Source organism: Pseudophryne corroboree, chromosome 3, assembly GCF_028390025.1.
Source record: "Pseudophryne corroboree isolate aPseCor3 chromosome 3, aPseCor3.hap2, whole genome shotgun sequence".
Taxonomy (NCBI): domain Eukaryota; kingdom Metazoa; phylum Chordata; class Amphibia; order Anura; family Myobatrachidae; genus Pseudophryne; species Pseudophryne corroboree.
The window spans coordinates 232,653,348-232,676,186 of record NC_086446.1 but is presented as its reverse complement, the minus strand read 5'-3'; the positions used below and the strand labels follow the sequence as shown (position 1 = coordinate 232,676,186).

The following is a 22,839-nucleotide window of genomic DNA, read 5'->3' as shown; positions in this document are numbered from 1 at the left end:
AAATGTTATATCTAACTTGTTATTAGATAACTGCAGTGGCTGGGAAAGTTCTGCTATTATACTTTCAATAACACGCTTAATTTTGTAATCCATTTATATGATTGTTGATCTATGTATTTTCTGTATACTTCCAGAAGAGACATTGGGCCACATGGATAGAATTCAGGAGTCACTGGGTGATGTAGATGGAGTTCCGGAGAAATCTGGTTGCGTGCATGGGGTTGAGGACACGTTGGGTCACACAGAGGAAGCTAGGGAGACATTGGGTCGTGCGGATGGAATTCGGGAGATGTCTGAAACTGTGGGTGGCGTCCGGGAGGTGTCTCATCCTGTGGATGATGTCCAGGAGGTGTCTGATCCTGTGGATGGCATCCGGGAGACGTCTGGTCCTGTAGAGGGCGTTCGGGAGATGCAGGGTAATGTGGATGGCATTCATGGAACGTCTGACCGTGTAGATGAGGTTCAGGGCACTGCTGAGTTTAACAGTAAAGGTACGTAATTTGATCGCACAACATCAGTAGACCTATGTATTGCCCCTTGTTACTTAGAAGAGGATCTGAAAGATTTGGTGTGCTGCCTGACCCTGACACAGAATCTGGCCATTTACATACACCGCACAGTGCTTTCCTATGCTCACCCCAGGTGGACGTAGCTTAGAAATGTTTTCATGTGCATGTCTTTTCACCAGGCCACAGGCACCTGCAGTTGCTAAGGCTACTGATAGTATATATGTCTTTGTGCAGGTTTGCATCTGTTTGCAGTTTTTCAAATGCACTCTTACTGTACTTATTTAAAGTTAGACCATCCCATACCCCACCCCTATAGTGGTCAGCAGGCTCAAGTATCACATTCGACCAAATATGCATAGATTTGCAGTTTATTTTGTGGGCATACGCAGTACAAATGTTCAGATATTATTCCGTGTAAACTGGTGTTTGTACATCTCAGCATCAGGCCCAAAGTGCAGATCTATAATGAAAGAGATCTGTGTAGGAAAGAACAGACCAAAAAAATGTTGTATTATTGGCCCTTGGCAACTGGGACTGTCAGCACTACGCTGCCCTTATGTAATGTGCATGATTACTCCACAGAGCTGGAAGAGAAAGAGAACATTATGCGTGATCCAAAACCCACTGATTTCTCTCCTCCTGAGAACATCCAGACTAATGGAATAGCAGATGACGGGCGGTCTTTGTCTTCAACCGATAACCTGGTACGGTCCACTCTCTATCTGGGGTGTAGATGTCCTACTCCTATATCTGGGTTTGGCTGAGGAAATGGAAGCATCATTTTGAGTGATTACACACACGTTTGACTCCTCTTTAACATGTTACTGAGAGTAATATAAAGTATGTCTCTAACCTTATGAAAGAATGTGGAGTAGTGAGGCATCTAGTATAAATATATATATGTATTTTTTGGCTATATTAAGGAAACTGATTCTCTCCACGGTCAACACTCTGGTGCTAGATTCTCCCACATCCTCCAGAAAGACGCCTTTCTTGTGTTCCGCTCCCTCTGTAAGCTTTCCATGAAACCCCTTGGGGATGGCCCACCAGACCCCAGGTGAGTTAAGCCACTCTGCATTGTTGGTCCTAGAAGAAGCATTTGTGGCTCTATGAATGTATAAGTGTTAAGAAAAATTATCATATTACTGTTACGCAATACTGCTCCATTCCTCTACAGTCTACTGGATTCACGTACGGCCCTTGAGCAAGCCAGTGTAATAGTTTGCCTTACCTGCAGACTGGTAAAGGCTACCGTTATTATATCAGATAGAGGTCACTTGACAGGACTTTACCTGGACTTTTTTGTGCCATAATTTAAAATACATAACACAGCACTTAAGTTTGTTTCTTTTCAGCTAAGTTCATGGCACAAGCATTTTACAATCCTCTCCAGTGATTTTAGCACTTTTTCTCTACACTGATCCCTGGGGACCTAGGCTCTCATAGGTATGTTACTACTTGAAATATTCTAAAGGGTTCCATATCCCTATCCTGCTGGATACAGTTTTTCATCATCATTATTATTATTATTATTGTTGTGCACTCAGAACATGTTTCTTTTGTTGAATGAGTGCCCATGGGTCTATATAATCTACATATAGATATTTCTCTTTCAGCCATGAGGGACACTGGAGAACCATGCGGTGTAGCCGGTGCTGGAGGAGTCTGGGCGCTAAACAGTTAACTTTTAAGGCAGCCTCCTCCCCTATACTCCGCCTCCTGCACAGGGCATTCAGGGGTTTTTGTGCTGTAGATCTTTTTTCATTTACTTTTGTATTACTTCTGGGGCTGTTGCTTAGCAACACTCACACCGCCTGCCTGTTCTATTCTCCTGGCTCTGGTGGGCAGAGCTCTGTCGCTGCAGACAGCAGCTCAGCCCATGCAGACTCTGAAGCAGAAGGGTAGTCTCAGCATATAGAGAATAAGTATCAGGCGGCACTCGCTGTTCAGTTGATATAATGTTTCAATTTATTGACATATCTAAGCAAGTTCACAAGATCTTCCGACCAATCCCCGGTTCAATTATAGAGCTTCCTCCCGCTGTGGAATTTTTCCTGGGATCCATTCAGGGCCGGCGTATAGGGTGCCTATGTGCCATAACCATCTTCAGCAAACTAGTGCTAATAACAGCACCTTGATTTACCTTTCTGAGGAAGGGTGTTCACATTGCCAGTAAATCAGCTGAAAACAGGATTTTTTTCTTTATACATATGTTGAATATTTTATTACAAACCCATTAGGGGATATTGCACACCCAGCCTTTTACACTTCAGTTTTCCCATTTACAGTTTACATAAGTTTTTTTTCTTTCTTTCTGTTCTCTCTTCTATGGTTCTGTCATGCAGACCTTTGAAAAACGTGTGTCCAGCAGGATGGTAATATACAATAGAAGATCGTGTAGGTAACACTTTAGGACAATTATTGTGCCATATCCTGAAGGAGTCTCTCTATCCCCAGCGACTTCCAAAAGGATTGGACATAAATAACCCCCCGTTTATGCCTCCTTGTGAGCCACTGCTGGCTGGAATGCCCCATATGGCAAATAATTATGGGCAACTATAAAAGCTTGGGTCATTCAAACTGTGTGCATATAACTTTTTCAATTGACCTCGTTACATAATATGTAAATGTTCTACTAATTTGCTCACATTTAGCATTTTTTTTTTTTTTATCTGTGGGCCATCTGCTACAGTATGTTACATGTTAATTATGCATGGTATGCTGTTGTGATTAATTATATTCTTCTACATCCAGGTCCCACGAGCTGCGTTCTAAGATTATCTCCCTCCAGCTCCTCCTGTCAGTATTGCAGAATGCCGGCCCTGTTTTTAGGACTCATGAAATGTTTATCAATGCAATCAAGCAATACCTCTGTGTAGCCTTATCTAAAAATGGGGTGTCCTCAGTTCCTGACGTCTTTGAACTCTCCCTAGCCATATTCCTCAGTCTGCTATCCAATTTTAAGATGCACTTAAAAATGCAAGTAGAGGTAAGTAGTGGAGTGGTACGTTTGTTGTGTAGACCAGGGTTTTCCAAACTCAGTCCTCAAGGGCCCCTAACAGTCCAGGTTTTAAGGATTTCCTTGCTTGTGCACAGATGGTAATATCAAACTGACTGAGCAACTGGTTAAATCACCTGTACTTAAGCAAGTATATCCTTAAAACCTGGGCAGTTAGGGTGCCTTGAGGACCGAGTTTGGAAACCACTGTACTGAGATGACATATGCCACAGAAATATACGTGTCCTGTGATCATGTTTCTATTTTAGGTTTTTTTTAAAGAAATCTTTTTAAATATATTGGAGACTTCAACAAGTTCATTTGAGCACAAGTGGATGGTGATACAGACTCTGACAAGGATTTGTGCAGGTATATGGTACTTGGTGGCTCAATCATGAATGTTTGCTGCCCGATATTAGTTCTTTACAGGGGTCTTGTACTCTGCTATGATAAGTCACCTTCCCAGTATCGCATGCAGATAATAATGCTGGTGGTAAGGCCCTTTGTCATTTGTCTGCTATTTACTTGATAAATGTCGCGTTTGATTTGTACTTCTAACATCTAAAAAAATAAAATAAATCCGAGCTGAATTATACTGTATAGGGATGAAGGCTGTGCTTGATATTTCACTACTTTAAACAGTCCAGATATAGCTGCAGATTGCTAAGTAATGTTTGGCATGAATACGTAGCACATGTACGATAAATCAGTAATGTGATATTTTCTCCTGATTTAGATGCTCAGTGTGTCGTGGACATTTACGTGAACTATGACTGTGACTTAAATGCTGCTAATATATTTGAACGACTTGTAAATGATTTGTCTAAAATCGCTCAGGGAAGGAGTGGCCATGAGCTTGGAATGACGCCTTTACAGGTGAGTACTTGAGAGAATGGAGGAGTGGCAGGTCAAAGAAAGGAGGAGTTTATGGAAGGAATGACAAGTTGGTAGTAAAAGATGAGGGTTGTGTGTACAGCCGTGGCCAAAAGTTTTGAGAGTGACAGAAGTATTGGTTTTCACAAAGTTTACTGCTTCAGTGTTTGTAGACCTTTTTGTCAGATGTTACTATGGTGTCAGATGTTTAATGATATTGAAGTAAAATTAAACTCATTTCATAAGTGTCAAAGGCTTTTATTGACAATTACATCAAGTTTATGCAAAATGTCAATATTTGCAGTGTTGACACTTCTTTTCAAGACCGCTGCAATTTGCCCTGGCAAGCTGTCAATCAACTTCTGGGCCACATACTGACTGACTGGCCACCCATTCTTGCCTAATAAATGCTTGGAGTTTGTCAGAATTTGTGGGGTTTTGTTTGTCCATCCAGAAAGGTGAGTGATACAATCAGTCCTTGTGTCATGCCGACAGTAAAGCATCCTGAGACCATTCATGTGTGTGGTAGCTTCTCAACCAAGGGAGTTGGCTCACTCACAATTTTGCCTAAGAACACAGCCATGAATAATTAATGGTACCAAAACATCCTCCAAGAGCAACTTTTCCCAACCATTCCAGCATGATGTAGCACTTTGCCATAAGGCAAAAGTGATAACTAAGTGGCTCATGGAACAAAACATCAACATTTTGGGTCCATGGTCAGAAAAATCCCCAGACCTTAATCCATTGAGAACTTGTGGTCAATCCTCAAGAGGTGGGTGCACAAACAGAAACCCCACAAATTCTGACAAATTCCAAGCATTGATTAGGCAATAATGGGTGGCCATCAGTTAGTATGTGACCCAGAAGTTGATTGACAACATGCCAAGGAACATTTACAGAGGTCTTGAAAAAGATGTAGAAGAATATAATTATAATTAACCACAACTGCATATCGTATTACATTTGTTTGTCGTCTGGGTCTTTTATCATGGTTATTTATTGCTGTTACATCACTGTGTTCTCTGGACCGGTTTGGTTGTTTGTTGCTGTATTACAGATCTATCCTCATACATCATTGCTGCAGTTGCCCCTCCCTGTAAGAGACTGCTAGTGTTGGGCGTCTCTTTTGACGAAAATGCATTTTAGGTGCAACTAGGACACAGAAGGAAACTGTGCTGATTAATTTGATTTTCAGCACCTGTATGTGTGTGTATTAGCATCGTTTTGTGACTAAGATGCATTTTCTGCAAAAGAGGGACATTAGCTGAGTTGCATGTGACCTGGCAGCTCACTCTCGCCAAGCATCTGACGCTGCATAGTGTATTGAGGCTGGATGTATGAGGACACATCTGTGCATTGCTGTGTTCTCTGGATCTGTTTGGTTATTTGCTACTGCGTTACATTACAGTGTGTTCTCTGGTCATGTTTGGTTATTTGTTGTTGCGTTATATTACAGTGTGTTCTCTGGTCATGTTTGGTTATTTGTTGTTGCGTTATATTACAGTGTGTTCTCTGGTCATGTTTGGTTATTTGTTGTTGCGTTATATTACAGTGTGTTCTCTGGTCATGTTTGGTTATTTGTTGCTGCGTTACATTACTGTGTGTTCTCTGGTCATGTTTGGTTATTTGTTGTTTTGTTAAATTACTGTGTGTTCTCTGGTCATGTTTGGTTTTTTGTTACATTACAGTGTTTTCTCTGGACCTGTTGGTTATTTGTTGTTGTGTTAAAGTACTGTCCAGGTATGTGCAGTGTTTGTTGCCAGATTACATTTGTGTATCTCTTTACTGAAACGCCACTGGAATGGAAGAGAAGAAAGGATCTATGATACTGATGTTCTGTGTATGTGGCTGCAGGAAGGAAATATGTTGCAGTCTCCTGTGTTGACATTCATAGCGAGCGATAACAGGGAGCAAGCTTAATGCTGTTTTATATTTATAAGGGAAGTTTATAGGGAGTGGATTTTTTATTTATTTCAAAGCTTTTAATAAATGTAAATTGTATGAAGAGTCAAAGTAATGATAGACTGAGAATTGTTTTGTGTCTGACCGCAGGAGCTCAGTCTTCGGAAGAAGGGTCTGGAGTGCCTGGTCTCCATACTGAAATGTATGGTTGAGTGGAGCAAGGACCTCTATGTCAATCCTAACCACCAGTCCATCCTTGGTAAGAGAAGGGTGTCAGTGACTTTACCATCAGGCCAGAAAAAGGGTGGAATCATGTCAGTAATACAACTGATCTTCTCTAATTACCTATTTGAGTGACCTAATAATGGGCAGCTTGCACAGGGATTCATTACAGTCCTATGGGTGATGCAGAAAAGGGGTCCAGCACTGCTGCCGTCAGGCCATCATGAGAGAAATTGGCTGCAGCAGCTCTAATATCATTAGTCCTCTTTTACTCAGGCTAGGTAAACAGTAATAGGCAAAAATTATTACTTCTAATTTATCCAATACAAGGGGTGTGCAGTAAGTTTCCAGATTCATAAAAAGTATTATTTACAAACAAAGTGAATACTCAAAGCACTAGGTGAAGCAGCTGGACCAGTGCTGTAGCGTCACTGCAGCTTCCACTCACTCAAAACGAATCTTAAGCATCTTTTGCTTGATTTGTGGTAATTTGAAGTTGCAGGGGGCCTGGTCTGGACTGTACGGCGGAGGACCAAGGTCCTGGGTAAGTTCATGGGCCAGAAAATCCCCCACTTTCCTGGATTTGTGGGCAAGTGCATTGTCATGATGGAGAAGGTCACCACGAATGCAAGTTCTTGGACGGCGCCTGGAAATGGCTTCCAGCACTTGCAGCAGGCATTGGTTGGCGTACCAGTCCATGCGCTGATGCATGAGTGTTACGGTAGCCACATGACCACTCTTGGGCACAAAAACAGCCACCATCTGCTTGGCCATGCTGTGCTCACGTCAGAACTTCTATGACGGCTCATTTCCAACGGGCATCCACTGGGCTGACTTGTTTGTTTGGTCTTGGGGTCGAATCTGTAGAACAAGCATTCATTGCCACTGATGATCTCAGACTGAGTTTGAGTGACCACCATCAAACCTTGCCAGCATGTTGCGGCACCAAGTTACCCGAGCCTCCTACAGCTTATGGGACACCCAGCCTGCAGAAACCTTGCTCCGGTTAAGCCTTTCATGGAGTATCAAAAGGATGGATCTTAATGAGAAGCCTGTTCTTCTCTAACTGGGCCACAGTGACCCTGGCGAACACAGGTCAGCTGCACCGCTCCTAGGGGGTAATTCAGAGTTGATCGCAGCTCAAATGTGTTAGCAGTTTGGCAAACCATGTGCACTACAGGTGGAGCAGATATAACATGTGCAGAGAGAGTTAGATTTGGGTGGGTTATTTTGTTTCTGTGCTGGGTAAATACTGGCTGCTTTGTTTTTACACTGCAATTTAGATTTCAGTTTGAACACACCCCACCCAAATCTAACTCTCTCTGCACATGTTATATCTGTCCCCCCTGCAATGCACATGGTTTTGCCCAACTGCTAACAAATTTGCTGCTGCGATCAACTATGAATTACCCCCCTAGTCTTCCAGGAACTGTTTCCCATACTGAACTTCTCCAAACCACTCCAACAAAGTGGTTCGGGTCGGTTCTACCTCAACAAAAGCAGCTTGCAGTTGGTCAAAACTCTCCTGCTGTCACAGACCACTCTTGTAGTTTTAGAAGATCATGGCTGTCCAGTGGCCTCTGAGCTCCATAACGAGATCATGAAGGAAGTGAACATAGTGACTTCTTCGGTGTGCAGTGCTGCTTATATATGGTTCTGTGCCCTGGCATTTTACAAAAACGTTAGTCAGCAATTACAGTTCGCAATCAGGCAGTCAGAATGTGTCTACCTATGCACTGCACATCCGTAAAGCATATTGCTCACCCCTCGTATTTGAAATGAGGACTATTCTGCTATGTGCAGTATCATTTAAATGGCTAACCTTAGCGATAGACGGCATTATGCAGAGCTGACATGAGTTGGTGTACAGTATTTGTGGGGATTTACCTGCAATGACATCTCATCTCTGTAAATATGACTTTGTTCAGTTGTTGACTCTATTAATCCTGCCATTTGCTATATGTTTAGGTCAAGAGAAATCCTCTGATTTTGAGAGCAGTGAAAATAAAACCCCAGAAATCTCAGCACGCAGAAGCAGCGCTAGCTCACTGGACTCAACGGTCTCCTCTGGGATTGGCAGCACCAGTACCCAAACTTCTGTCCCTGATGACCCAGAACAGTTTGAAGTTATCAAACAACAGAAGGAAATTATTGAGCATGGAATCGAGTTGTGAGTACAAATTCTATTATCACATTCATCTGTTGCTTAATCAATTTTATCACTCTTTCATATGATTGACTATTATATGGTTCAATGAATCATGGCAGGTACATGAGCATTGTATTATTGATCATGTACTGTGCATCACTTTGATTTACAAATCTAGTTGGATACTGAGCTAGCATTCTTACACTTAGGTTCAACAAGAAACCAAAAAGAGGAATTCAGTATCTTCAAGAGCAGACGATGTTGGGCTCTACTCCGCAGGACATTGCACAGTTCCTGCACCAGGAGGATCGTCTGGACTTTGTAAGCGTCGTTTTAGTTTGAGATCTATTTTTGTCAATGATATTTGAAACCTATGAAATAATGTTCATCGTGTAGATGTGCTGTCTCTAAAGCAAAATAATAAGGGCCTATTTATTTAATGTTTATATGGGTTTTCCCGCACTGAGGCCGATATTCAATTAGCCCCCATCATTCTTTCCCGAAAAAGCTGATAATGTGCTTTTTGACCGATGGTTATTATGGGGCTATCCAATTAAAGCCCATTTCTCTTACGTCCTAGTGGATACTGGGGATCTGTACTTTAGTACCATGGGGTATAGATCAGGTGCACTGGAGCCTGGTACTTTAAAACCTTTAGTGTGTGTATGTGTGTGCTGGCTCCTCCCCTCTATGCCCCTCCTACCAGACTCAGTTTAGAAAAATGTGCCCAAGAAGCCGGGTGCATTTTTCTGGAGCTCCAGAGAGTTTCCTTTAAATTTTGTTTTAGTTTATTGTTTTCAGGTAGTCCTGGTTGGCAACCAGGCTAGCTGCTTCATGGGACTTAGAGGGGGGACCGAACCAACCTCCTGAGGGTTGGGTTAATGGTTCGTAATCCCAGCTGACAGGACACTGAGCTCCTGAGGTGCTGATCACACATCGTTAGTATTTGTGCCCAGACCAGCAGCTAGCCGCCACCCTCTAACAGATGCTGAAGATCGCGGTGCGGTGAGTGTTACACCGGAGTCCCGGTTAGCTGGTCCCCGGTGCAGTTTGGCGGCGGTCACGGGCCACGAGCTGCGGTTCCCGCCCGCGGACAAAACTGGCTCGGGGCTCATACCCCGCAGTGCTTACTGCCCTTTAGGGCTTGTCTGTGCTGTTATACGTGTAAAATTTACTCAGGGCCAGTATAATACTGTGAGGGGCCGCGCGCCATTACAGCTGGGCAGGACTTCCCGGAGCGGGACCAGAGGCGGGAAGGCACCATTTCCTGCTGCTGCGGATCATCAAGGCTGCATGCACGCTGCTCCTCCACGGACCCGCACTGTTACAGACTCTGTAATGGTACCAGGGGGTCATAGAAGGAGGGGAGTACTACAACGGTAGCGCCGCGGCACTTGTATCAAGTTTTACACATTATTTCACACACACTGCGGCTGTGCTCTGTGTGCTGTTCTCCGCTCCACCGTGTCTCTCCAGGGGCTCTCTTGGGTCTGTGTGGGGGTGTTTTCCAGTGAGCTGCGCTATATTATAGTTGTTTCAAGATGTCTGTGGACATGGTTATGTGTGCTGCTTGTAACTCATGTGTGAACCAGTGCTCCTTGTCTCCTCAGGGACACAGTTCACAGGCACCTGACCTGCTTTATCATTTTAAAAGTATGATTCAGAATGTTAATTCAGAATTAGCTGCATCTAAATAGGAGAGACAGGTGTTAAAACAGTCTATTGATTGTATGGCAAAAGCAGCAGATACCAGAAAGGCTTCTCAGCCCCCTCTGTTGGTTTCACATAAACACTCACTGCCACAGGTGCTCCAGTCTGATTCTGATCAGCCTGATATAGATGAGGACAGCTCTCTGTCCCCAGGGGTAGAGGCCCTCATTTTTGCGAGGTTAATAGAGGTTCTTCACATACCGGATCAGGAGTTAGAACCAGATGAGTTGTACTTTAATGTCACACCAAAGACCTGAGCAACTTTTCCTGTGTCTAAAGAGTTAAACTCCCTGGCCAGGGAAGCATGGTTTAACCCTGATAAGAAATGTAAAATTCCTCAGAGGTTTTTAGCTACCTTTCCCCTTCCAGCTGAGTACAGGAAGGTATGGGAAAAAATCCCGTCAGCGGCTACGTCTATGTCCAGACTGTCTATGAAGTTGGTACTGCCGGTGCCAGGGGCTATTTCCCTAAAAGAGCCGGCTGATCGTAAAATTGAGACCACTCTCAAGGCAGTTTATACGGCAGCAGGCGTAGCACAGCATCCCACAATAGTTTGTGGGTGGATTTCCAGGGCAATGGTCAAGTGGTCCAATAATATTTATGGAATAGACCACAGGTTCTCAAACTCGGTCCTCAGGACCCACACAGTGCATGTTTTGCAGGTCTCCTCACAGAATCACAAGTGAAATAATTAACTTCACCTGTGGACCTTTTAAAATGTGTCTGTAAGTAATTAATACACCTGTGCACCTGCTGGGTTACCTGCAAAACATGCACTGTGTCCTGAGGACCGAGTTTGAGAACTACTGGAATAGACAATCTGCCCCAAGATGAGGTCATTACTCTGCTGCAGCACATACAGGATGCTGCAAATTTTATGAGCGTGGCTATAAAGGAATTGTGTAAGATAAATGGCCGCACTACTGCTATGGCAGTTTCGGCATGCAGAGCTCTGTGGTTGCGTCATTGGTCAGCGGATGCTGATTCCAAAAAGGGTGTAGAAAATCTTCTTCTCTTTTACAGGTGATGCCTTGTTTGGGGTCGAATTAAATAAATGGATTTCCCAGGCAACGGCGGGTAAGTCAACCTATCTGCCATTGGCTGCGTCACCTGCTAGACGTTCTTACATAGGACCCTCCTTGCAGTCCTTTCGTGTGGCAAGGTTCAGAGGCAGGGGCCGGGGAGTCTCCACCACTCCTAGAGGATCTCGTGGTAAGTCCCGTAAACCTGCAACTGCTGCATCCCTGGACCAGACCACCGGATCCCCTGCCGCTTAGCCTTCCGCGTGACAGTTGGCCCCAGCAGCAAGGCGACTTTCAGGTGGGTGCTCTCCTTCAACACTTCGCCAACGTGTGGGCAAAGTCCTGCCGGAATCCTTGGGTCAGGGATCTCAATTCCCAGGGATACCGGTTTGAATTTCAAGCGCTTCCTCCTCCCAGATTTTTCCAATCGGGCTTACCAGTTTTACCCACAGCAAAAGATACCTTGCAAGAGGCAATTCAAAAACTTTTGCGGACAGGGGTCGTGGTTCCAGTACCTCCTCCGTTACACAAAAGGGGGTTTTACTCCAGTCTTTTTGTCATTTCAAAACAGGACGGTTCGGTGCAATCCATCTTAAACCTGAAGTCTCTAAACTTGTATCTGTGGGTTTTCAAATTCAAGTTGGAATCCCTGCGGGCAGTGGTGTCTGGTCTGGAGGAGTAGGAATTCTTGGTATCCCTGGATGTTAAGGATGCTTACCTACACATTCCCATGTGGCCCCCTCATCAGGCTTAGCTCAGGTTTGCCATTTTGGACGACCATTTCCAGGCCTTGCCCTTTGGCCTGTCCACAGCTCCAAGGGTCTTCACCAAAGTCATGGCGGAGATGATGCTGCAACTGCGCATGATGGGAGTCAACATAGTCCCCTATTTGGACGATCTCCTGATAATGGCTATGTCCAGGGAGCGTCTATTGCACAGCATCCATCTGATGACTCACCTGCTTACGGATCATGGGTGGATTCTAAACTTCCAGAAATCTCACCTGGAACTGACCCAACGTTTCCAATTCCTGGGAATGATACTGGATACAGTGTCTCAAAAGGTGTTTCTTCCGATGGACAAGGCCTTGGCTATCCAGGTTTTGGTCCGCTCAGTGCTCCGTCCTCGCAAGGTGTCCATACATCTTTGCATACATTTGCTGGGCAAGATGGTTGCTGCTTACGAGGCAATCCAATACAGCAGATTTCATGCCCAGCCATTTCAGCTGAATTTGCTGGACAAATGGTCAGGATCTCACCTTCACATGCCTCAGGAAGTGACCTTATTTCCAAAAGCTAGGATTTCTCTATTATGGTGGCTACAAGTTCCTCACCTGGTAGGAGGCAGGAATTTCAATATCCAATCCTGGATTCTACGGACAACGGATGCCAGCCTCCGGGGTTGGGGGGCTGTGACCCATGGGGCCCAGTTCCAGGGGATATGGTCAAGTCAGGAATCTACTCTGCCGATAAACGTCCTGGAACTCAGGGCAATTTACAATGCCCTTCTGCAGGCTTCCCATCTCCTGAGGGATCGGGCGATCCAGGTTCAGTCTGCGTACGCCACCGCCATGCGTACGCCACCGTCTGCTTCAGACAAGGGGGAACAAGAAGCAGAGCAGCAATGCGAGAAGTGTCAAAAATACTCTTCTGGGTGGAGGCCAGCGCACGGGCCATCTCGCCCATATGCATTCCAGGAGTGGACAACTGGGAAGCGGACTTCCTCAGCAGACACGGCCTACATCCCCAGGTGTTTCAACAGTTAATTCACCGGTAGGGCCCTGGGTTCAAATGCCCGCATGCTCACAGTTTTATAGTGCTGTGGGCGGCTGCTTGTTACATAGAGGGGGAACCCAAAAGAGCAGGTCCCCGCAGCAGTGGTGAGCAATGGGGCCGAGTCACATAGCCCTGTCAGCCTGAGCAGGGTGAGCTCCCTAGCAAGAGGCAATGTTGTTGATTTGCTCAATGTTTTACTGTCTCCTCTCTCCAACAGCGAGGATAAGAACTGACACCATCTTGAAGCTTTATCTGCCTCAATATTTCCACTGCAACATCCTTGGTGCACTAGCCTCCTAGAGGCTGTAAGTATGCAGGGATGAGACTAGCAGTACGCTAGGGTGCCATCCGTAGAGAGTGGTGTATCTCTCCCTCTATCCTCCTTGCCTAATCTCTTTCTATTACTGTGTTTTCTGAGTGTCTGTGTGTCTGTTTAGTTCTGACAATGATAGACAGGAGAACGGCTAACACAACCTAGAAGGTTTCGCTCTGAATGCTATGTAATCCAAGGATACCAGCACTACTCCTCCATGGGCAGCTACCCTTGCGGGAATATTGGCTGATATAACCTATGAGCGGGCAGCCTCATGTTGAGACGGAGGCAGCCAGATTGGAGGGCCCTTCACACGGTCACCCGCCTGTTCCTTCCTCCTCTGTTTCCACTGGACCAGCCCTGGGGACGGTTGGCCAGATCTGTTGGACGGTTGGCCAGATCTGGGGACGGTTGGTCAAGTTTATGGATTCTTCTCCCAGACAGACATCAGAAATTTTCATTTTGGAGAAGGCTGTAATTGCACAGAAACACAACTCTACTTTGCCTGGGTTCAAGACCAAGATGGGACTGGTTATTATTGCTTCTCTGCCTTTTGGCTAAGATTAAGTGTAGTATCTGTTCTTATCCGTTTAATATCTGATACACACCCTAACTGGGGCCTTATATTAAATGGAATTTTTAAAACGGGGAAATGGAAGAAGAGCTTGCTCTGTCCACTCCACGCATTGACCTGGTATTGCAGTACCTCCAGGACCCGTGCACATGGCAGGCTGATGAGAGTCTTGGAGGGCTGTAGAAGCACTTCTGTTCACGGTAAAGATCCTTTTTGGTCCTTAATTGGTTAAATGGATTTCCCAGGCCACTGCTGAAAAGTCTACATTTTTACAATGACCATTTCGAAGCCTAGACGTTCCTATACGGGACCTTCTTTCCGCTCCACCGTCCTTTTTGCGGCAGAGCGAGAGGAGACACCGTTCAGACTAAAAGAACTAGAGACCGAGGCTAAAAGCACCTCAATGGCTGGTACCAGGAGCCAAAACCAACAGAGGACACTTGTGGCATAGCTAGTTTTGTTCCCACCTTGGTACCCACCTGCGGTACTTCCAGAGGGTCTGTTTTTACTTATCCAACGATAAGTGGGTTCGCAAATTAGAATTACAGGTTTCTCCACCGGTTTGTTCTTCACAGCAGTATTGAAGCCAGTCCTCATTCAGAGGGTAAAGGGCTGTTGTTGTTATTCAATTCTGTCTGTAGTTTCAAAGACCAGTCGGATTGGTAAGACCATCCTAAACATAAAATCCCTAAACCAGGTTGTGGCCTACTACCGATTCGAGAGGGATTCCATCAAGTCAGTCATTGCAAGCCTAGAGCCCGAGGAGTTTATAATGTTCCAGGACATTAAGGATGCGTACCTCCATATCCCAATGTGAAAAGGGGAGGCTAGGTGGCTGTTAAGAACATCTGCCATCCGAAAGCAGTCTCTCCAAATCTAACAGAGGTTTTTTTGGGTTTTTTTACTATCATGACAATCATTGCAGCCAAACGCAACTGTGTGACACCATAGATCTTTAGGGGTCATGGTTATTCCATAGATAAATGACCTTCTCGTCAGACCTCCGTCTGAGGATCTTCTCCTGAAATCTGCGTTGCTCTCGTACAACTTCTAAGCACAACACTGTTCTATAATCAGGTTCAACAAATCCGACCTTCAGCCATCTTAGCGCCTTCAGTTTCTAGGGATTATCCTGGACATGAGTGTGCTGGACGTTTTTTTTGTCCTTCCAGAAGATAAAGCTCTACAGTTCAGTCGATTTATTTTTAACTTTTCCAACTGGACCTCCTCTACCAATGGTTGGGGTTTCGTCTGCAACTCCATAGGATTATAGGTTTAACTCCAAGGACCAAAGTGTTGCTCTTCTGGTGACTTCAGATAAACCATCTCATAGTGCGCAAAAGATTCGTACTGTGGGATATAATTGTCCTGCCCGAAGTCAGTCTCAGAGGTTGGTGTGCGATAGTACTGGATTTTTCAATTCCGGGAGCATTGGTCAAACCAAGAAACATGGTTGACGATAAAGGTATTTGTAATAAGAAGAGCTCCAATGCTTTGCTGGAAGTGCCCACTTACTCCACTCCAGAGCAGTAAGAGTACAGTTGGTCAACATGACAAGTCACTTATGTTAGCAGATAAGGCGGAACCCGAAGTCGCATGGCCATGCGAGAGAGAGTGAGACTTCTAATGTGGGCCGAACACGACATGATTCTCTCGCTCGTGTTTTTTCCCTGGTGTGAACAACGAGGAGGCCGACTATTTCAGTCAACAGGATCTTCATCCAGGTAAAGGGACTCTTCACCCAGAAGTGCTCAGAGCTCTTGTTCTGCGGTGGGGTTGCCCATAAGTGGACCTCATGGTGATTTACGCTGGATGCCAACTTCCATGGTATGTGTCCACACGGGATCTGCAAGCTGAATCAGTGGGCGCTCGAACGTCTTCTGGCCATAGTACCTTGTCTACCTGTTCCCACCTTTTCAGTTTCTTCGTCAAGTCCGCAAGAGAATCAAGCGAGAATTGACCACTGTCCTTCTGGTAGTGCCAGATTGACCTTGGAGGGCCTGGTTCTCGGACCTGTGCTCTCTCCTGGCAGGCGATCCGTGGCCAACTACGGCCAGATCTGTTACAACCATTTACCACGGCTATGTTAACGGAGTGGCTGTTGAGGCAGCCATCTTGAGCTGTCAAGAGATTCTGGATGCAGATTTTCCCACAAGGTTGCGGGCAAGAAAACCAGTTACAGCAGCCCATTACCATCGCATATGGCGCTCTTCTGTGGCCTGGTGTGTACGTTACATGTTTCCAACAGGGTCCTTTTTGCCTGTCTCATTTCTGTTTTTCTTCAGGCAGGATTAGATTCAGGACTCCGTCTAGGATCTCTAAAGGTACAAGTTTCCGCATTGTCAGTATTCTTCCAGCGCAGACTTTCTTACAGGGAGTTCTCAGAGTACAGCCTTCTTTTGTGCCACCCAGCACCTTGGGACTTGAATTTCGTGCTTACCTTCAGCCAGGCTTATTTCTTTGAGCCTCTGGAACATGTGGACCTGACATACTTTGTATGGCAGGGCGATAATTTTTTACTAGCCTTTACTTTGACTCAGAGGTTTTTTGAGTTAAGTGCGGTATCCTGAGAACCACCTTGCCTTATCTTTCATGAGGGTGGTGCAGATTTGAGGACACATTCGCCTTCTTTCATAAGTTGTTTCGGCTTTTCATGTCAATCAGCCTATTGTAGTTCCATCTTTACTGAATGATTATGGTGCGCCTTCTACCCTGGATGTGGTTAGAGCTTTGACTATTTATGCTGCCTGAATGGCACCTTTACAGAAATCTGATGCTTTATTCGTTCTTTGAACCCTGCAGGGGGTGGCCAGCTGCAAAGCAGACTTGGCTTGATGGTTTAGATTGACGATTCGTCAGGCTTACCTTAGCAAGGCTCAACGACCTCTGGTCTTATCTGCTCATGCCACACGTTCTGGGAGAGTGTCGTGGCCAGCTAGTTGTGGGGCCACCATGACTTAACTCTGCCGAGCGACACCTTGGTCCAGGATTCAGACTTTTGTTAAATTCTACAAGTTTGACACATTTGCGGCCCCAGCTTCTAGGTTTTGTCCGCTTAGTTTTGCAGGTACCTTGGCGCTGTCCCGTCTAGAGGGGAAACTATGGGACGTCCCCAGTGTCCTCAGCTACTCCAGTGTCCCCTAGTGGCTGAATTAAAAAATGGGATTTTGGTACTTATCGATACCTCCTCTTCTCTAATGCCACAGGGTACACTGGACGCCCGCCTAGCGCTGTTCCCCTGCCTTCGTCATTTTTCAGGTTTATAGTTTGTTTTGTTGTGTGTGTTTCTCCCCTCGTTCTTCTTTTTTTCTTTCTCTTGGCTCCTGTCTCCTGCTCATTTCTTAAACTGGGGGATCAGTGATTGCAAAATACGCGCTATAGCGCGTTTTTACGCGCTACAAGCAGACGGGGACTCTCTCTCTTTTTTTTTTTTTTTAAATGAGCGGGTCCCGCGGGACGCGCTGTCTCTAACGGACTAGTGCGTCTCTGCCAATACTATTCTTCAGTGCCTCTCTTGCCATCAAATCGCCGCCGGCAGCTTCTCCCTGTCCAATCGCGCTGCCCGCAGCTTCTCCCCGTCCAATCGCGCTGCCCGCAGCTTCTCCCCGTCCAATCGCGCTGCCGGCAATGTCTCCCCATTCAAGTGCGGCTGAGACGTGACGTCCCTCCTCCCTGTCCGCCAGCGTGCTCGCCGTGCTGCTCCAAACTACAGTAAGAAGCAGCTGCGAGCAGGCGCTGGGGCGGGCTGTGTTATGACACACACAGTGGCTTCTCACTAACCAGCGCAGCACGATCATTGAGGAAGCCTGTGTCTCTCTGGCTGCATACGGCTGCACTCCCTGGGGGATTAAGTAAGTTATCAACTAACAGAGGGATCGTATGTGTGTGGGAGGGAGGAGAGTGTTGGCAGTTAATGATGCAAATATGGAGGATGGGGCAGTGCCGATCATACACTCTGCCCATACCTCCTCAGTGTCCATTATAAACACATCAAATACTCCCATAGTGGCCAACATACACCCCCCACACATACCCACACAGTGACCATCACATGCACACCCACAGTGGCCATTATATACTGCTCTACCTGGTGCAATGTGTGTAACGTGCTCTACCTGGTGCAATGTGTGTAACGTGCTCTACCTGGTGCAATGTGTATAACGTGCTCTGCCTGGCGCAATGTGTATAACGTGTTCTAACTGGCGCAGTCTGTATAACGTGCTCTACCTGGTGGAATGTGTGTAACGTGCTCTACCTGGCGCAAAGTGTATAACGTGCTCTACCATGACGCAATGTGTATAACGTGCTCTGCCTGGTGCAATGTGTATAACGTGCTCTACCTGGCGCAAAGTGTATAACGTGCTCTACCATGACGCAATGTTTATAACGTGCTCTGCCTGGTGCAATGTGTATAACGTGCTCTACCTGGCGCAATGTGTATAACGTGCTCTACCTGGCGCAATGTGTATAACGTGCTCTACCTGACGCAATGTGTATAACGTGCTCTACCTGACGCAATGTGTATATAACGTGCTCGACCTGGCGCAATGTGTATAACGTGCTCTACCTGGCGCAATGTGTATAACGTGTTCTAACTGGCGCAATCTGTGTAACGTGCTGTACCTGGTGGAATGTGTGTAACGTGCTCTACCTGGCGCAAAGTGTATAACGTGCTCTACCTGGCGCAGTGTGTATAGGTGGTTCTACCTGGTGCAATGTGTATAAGCGGCGCTACTCTGTGGTGTAATGTGAATTGGTACTATTATGTGGCCAAGCTCCTTCCCCACAAAGCCAGACCCCTAAATTTTTTATGCGCGCCTTCGGCGTGCACTGTCCATACTTTACAGTATGGGAGGGGGACCACCAATTTACTTTCTGCCAAAGGGCACCAAAATGTCTAGGTACAGCTCTGGAGCAGTGTTCTGTATTCTACACAGCCCAACAGCACTGTCACCCCCTTCTCCCCCTTGCAACACTTTTTGTAGTGTCCAAATCAAGTTGTGGGGTTTCATATTTGAATCATTAATAAGATTAATAATCTTCATTTCGATGGGACCCAGAATAGGATAGGTAGGACCCCAATTTTTAAAAGTGTGGGGTCCCTGGGACCCACTTTTTTTTTTTTGGCTCAGCGAGATCACTGGGGATGATGGGGGATAGAGGGGGAGGAGCCTTTACACTTCTTAATTTAAAGTGCTAGCTCCCTATAGCCACCGTCTATACCCCAGTGTCTTCAACTACTCCAGTGTCTCCTTTTCAGAGAAAAGGATTTATTCGTAAGTACCAAAATCCCTTTTCTCTGACGTCCTAGTGGATGCTGGGAACTCCGTAAGGACCATGGGGAATAGCGGGCTCCGAAGGAGACTGGGCACTCTAAGAAAGAATTAGGACTACCTGGTGTGCACTGGCTCCTCCCTCTATGCCCCTCCTCCAGTTAGAATCTGTGCCCGGCTCGAGCTGGATGCACACTAGGGGCTCTCCTGAGCTTCTAGAAAATAAAGTATATTTAGGTTTTTTATTTTCAGTGAGATCTGCTGGCAACAGACTCACTGCTACGAGGGACTTAGGGGAGAGAAGCGAACCTACCTGCTTGCAGCTAGCTTGGGCTTCTAGGCTACTGGACACCATTAGCTCCAGAGGGATCGAACACAGGCCCAGCCTCGGTCGTCCGGTCCCGGAGCCGCGCCGGCGTCCCCCTTGCAGAGCCAGAAGCAAGAAGAACGTCCAGGAAATCGGCGGCTGAAGACTCCGGTCTTCATTAAGGTAGCGCACAGCACTGCAGCTGTGCGCCATTGCTCCCCTTGCACACCTCACACTCCGGTCACTGATGGGTGCAGGGTGCTGGGGGGGGGGGGGCGCCCTGGGCTGCAATAAGATTACCTTACATTGGCAAAAATACACATAATATAGTCATTAAGACTATATATGTGTAAAATCCCCTGCCATATATCCATAAAAAAAGCGGGAGAAGTCCGCCGTGAAGGGGGCGGGGCTATCTCCCTCAGCACACTGGCGCCATTTCCTCTCACAGCTCCGCTGGAAGGACGCTCCCCAGGCTCTCCCCTGCAGTTTCCAGGCTCAATAGGGTAAAAAAGAGAGGGGGGGCACTAAATTTAGGCGCAAATAATATATATATAGCTGCTATAGGGTAAAATCAATCACTCATTATAGTGTACATCCCTGTGATTTATAGCGCTGTGGTGTGTGCTGGCATACTCTCTCTCTGTCTCCCCAAAGGACTTTGTGGGGTCCTGTCCTCAGTCAGAGCATTCCCTGTGTGTGTGCGGAGTGTCGGTACGCCTGTGTCGACATGTTTGATGAGGAGGCTTATGTGGAGGCGGAGCAGGTGCCGATAAATGTGATGTCACCCCCTGCGGGGTCGACACCTGAGTGGATGGATATGTGGAAGGAATTACGTGACAGTGTCAACTCCTTACATAAGAGGTTTGATGACATAGCAGATGTGGGACAGCCGGCTTCTCAGTCCGTGCCTGCCCAGGCGTCTCAAAAGCCATCAGGGGCTCAAAAACGCCCGCTACTTCAGATGGCAGACACAGATGTCGACACGGATACTGACTTCAGTGTCGACGACGATGAGACTAATGTACATTCCAATAGGGCCATCCGTTACATGATTACGGCAATGAAAAATGTGTTGCACATTTCTGACATTAACCCTGGTACCACAAAAAAGGGTATTATGTTTGGGGAGAAAAAGCAACCTGTGGTTTTTCCCCCTTCTGAAGAGTTAAATGAAGTGTGTGATGAAGCGTGGGTTTCCCCCGATAAGAAACTGGTAATTTCCAAAAAGTTACTAAGGGCGTACCCTTTCCCGCCAGAGGATAGGATACGTTGGGAGACATCCTCTAGGGTGGATAAAGCGCTCACACGCTTGTCAAAGAAGGTGGCACTACCGTCTCCGGATACGGCCGCCCTAAAGGAGCCTGCGGATAGAAAGCAGGAGGCTATCCTGAAGTCTGTATATACACACTCGGGTATTATACTGAGACCGGCTATTGCTTCAGCATGGATGTGCAGTGCTGCAGCTGCGTGGTCAGATTCCCTGTCTGATAACATTGATACCCTTGACAGGGACACTATATTGCTAACTGTAGAGCATATTAAAGACGTAGTCTTATACATGAGAGATGCACAGAGGGATATTTGCCAACTGGCATCTAGAATAAATGCAATGTCCATTTCTGCCAGGAGAGTATTATGGACTCGGCAGTGGACAGGTGATGCGGATTCAAAAAGGCACATGGAGGTTTTGCCTTACAAGGGTCATGAATTGTTTGGCGATGGTCTCTCGGACCTCGTTTCCACAGCGACGGCTGGGAAGTCGACATTTTTACCCCATGTTCCCTCACAGCCAAAGAAAGCACCGCATTATCAGGTACAGTCCTTTCGGCCCTAGAAAGGCAAGCGGGTTAGAGGCGCGTCCTTTCTGCCCAGAGGCAGAGGTAGGGGGAAAAAGCTGCACCAAACAGCAAGTTCCCAGGAACAAAAGTCCTCTCCCGCTTCCTCTAAGTCCACCGCATGACGCTGGGGCTCCACAGGTGGAGCCAGGTGCGGTGGGGGCCCGTCTCCGGAACTTCAGCGACAAGTGGGTTCGCTCACGGGTGGATCCCTGGATTCTACAAGTGGTATCTCAGGGGTACAAGCTGGAATTCGAGACGTCTCCCCCTCGCCGTTTCCTCAAATCTGCCTTGCCAACTACTCCCCCAGACAGGGAGGCGGTGCTGGAGGCGATTCACAAGCTGTACTCCCAGCAGGTGATAACCAAAGTACCCCTCCTTCAACAGGGACGGGGTTACTATTCCGCAATGTTTGTGGTACCGAAACCGGACGGTTCGGTGAGACCAATTTTAAATTTGAAATCCTTGAACACTTATATAAGAAAGTTCAAGTTCAAAATGGAATCGCTCAGGGCGGTTATTGCAAGCCTGGACGAAGGGGATTACATGGTATCACTGGACATCAAGGATGCTTACCTGCATGTCCCCATTTACCCTCCTCACCAGGAGTACCTCAGATTTGTGGTACAGGACTGTCATTACCAATTCCAGACGTTGCCGTTTCGTCTGTCCACGGCACCGAGGGTATTTACCAAGGTAATGGCCGAAATGATGATACTCCTTCGAAAAAAGGGAGTTATAATTATCCCGTACTTGGACGATCTCCTTATAAAGGCGAGGTCCAGGGAACAGTTGTTGATCGGAGTAGCACTAGCTCGGGAAGTGCTACAACAGCACGGCTGGATCCTGAATAATCCAAAGTCGCAGCTGGTTCCTACAACGCGTCTACTGTTCCTGGGGATGGTTCTGGACACAGAACAGAAAAAGGTGTTTCTCCCGGAGGAGAAGGCCAAGGAGCTGTCATCTCTAGTCAGAGACCTCCTAAAACCAAAACAGGTGTCGGTGCACCACTGCACGCGAGTCCTGGGAAAGATGGTAGCTTCTTACGAAGCAATTCCATTCGGAATGTTCCATGCAAGGATCTTTCAGTGGGATCTGTTGGACAAGTGGTCCGGATCGCATCTTCAGATGCATCGGCTGATAACCCTGTCTCCAAGGACCAGGGTGTCGCTGTTGTGGTGGCTGCAGAGTGCTCATCTTCTAGAGGGCCGCAGATTCGGCATACAGGACTGGGTCCTGGTGACCACGGATGCCAGCCTTCGAGGTTGGGGGGCAGTCACACAGGGAAGAAACTTCCAAGGACTATGGACGAGTCAGGAGACTTCGCTACACATAAATATTCTGGAACTAAGGGCCATTTACAATGCCCTG

At 46.6% G+C, this 22,839-nt stretch overlaps 1 protein-coding gene and 1 non-coding gene across 3 annotated transcripts in view; both read left to right on the top strand.

Moving 5' to 3' along the window:
- The window catches only part of ARFGEF2 (ADP ribosylation factor guanine nucleotide exchange factor 2), a 125,853-nt gene that overhangs the window by 24,040 nt on the left and 78,974 nt on the right, over positions 1-22,839 (top strand). Inside the window, exons 7-15 of one of the 2 annotated variants that reach the window (XM_063958893.1) lie at positions 135-491; positions 1,092-1,213; positions 1,433-1,566; positions 3,264-3,498; positions 3,777-3,876; positions 4,244-4,383; positions 6,436-6,544; positions 8,476-8,677; positions 8,866-8,977. In XM_063958893.1, coding sequence (XP_063814963.1) covers positions 135-491; positions 1,092-1,213; positions 1,433-1,566; positions 3,264-3,498; positions 3,777-3,876; positions 4,244-4,383; positions 6,436-6,544; positions 8,476-8,677; positions 8,866-8,977 — 1,511 coding nt within the window. The remainder of the gene's footprint in view (positions 1-134; positions 492-1,091; positions 1,214-1,432; positions 1,567-3,263; positions 3,499-3,776; positions 3,877-4,243; positions 4,384-6,435; positions 6,545-8,475; positions 8,678-8,865; positions 8,978-22,839) is intronic. The other variant, XM_063958894.1, reaches the window with a different exon arrangement.
- Positions 14,014-14,204, top strand: LOC134899669 (U2 spliceosomal RNA). Its single transcript, XR_010173319.1, has one exon. It is a non-coding gene; the product is annotated as a U2 spliceosomal RNA (small nuclear RNA).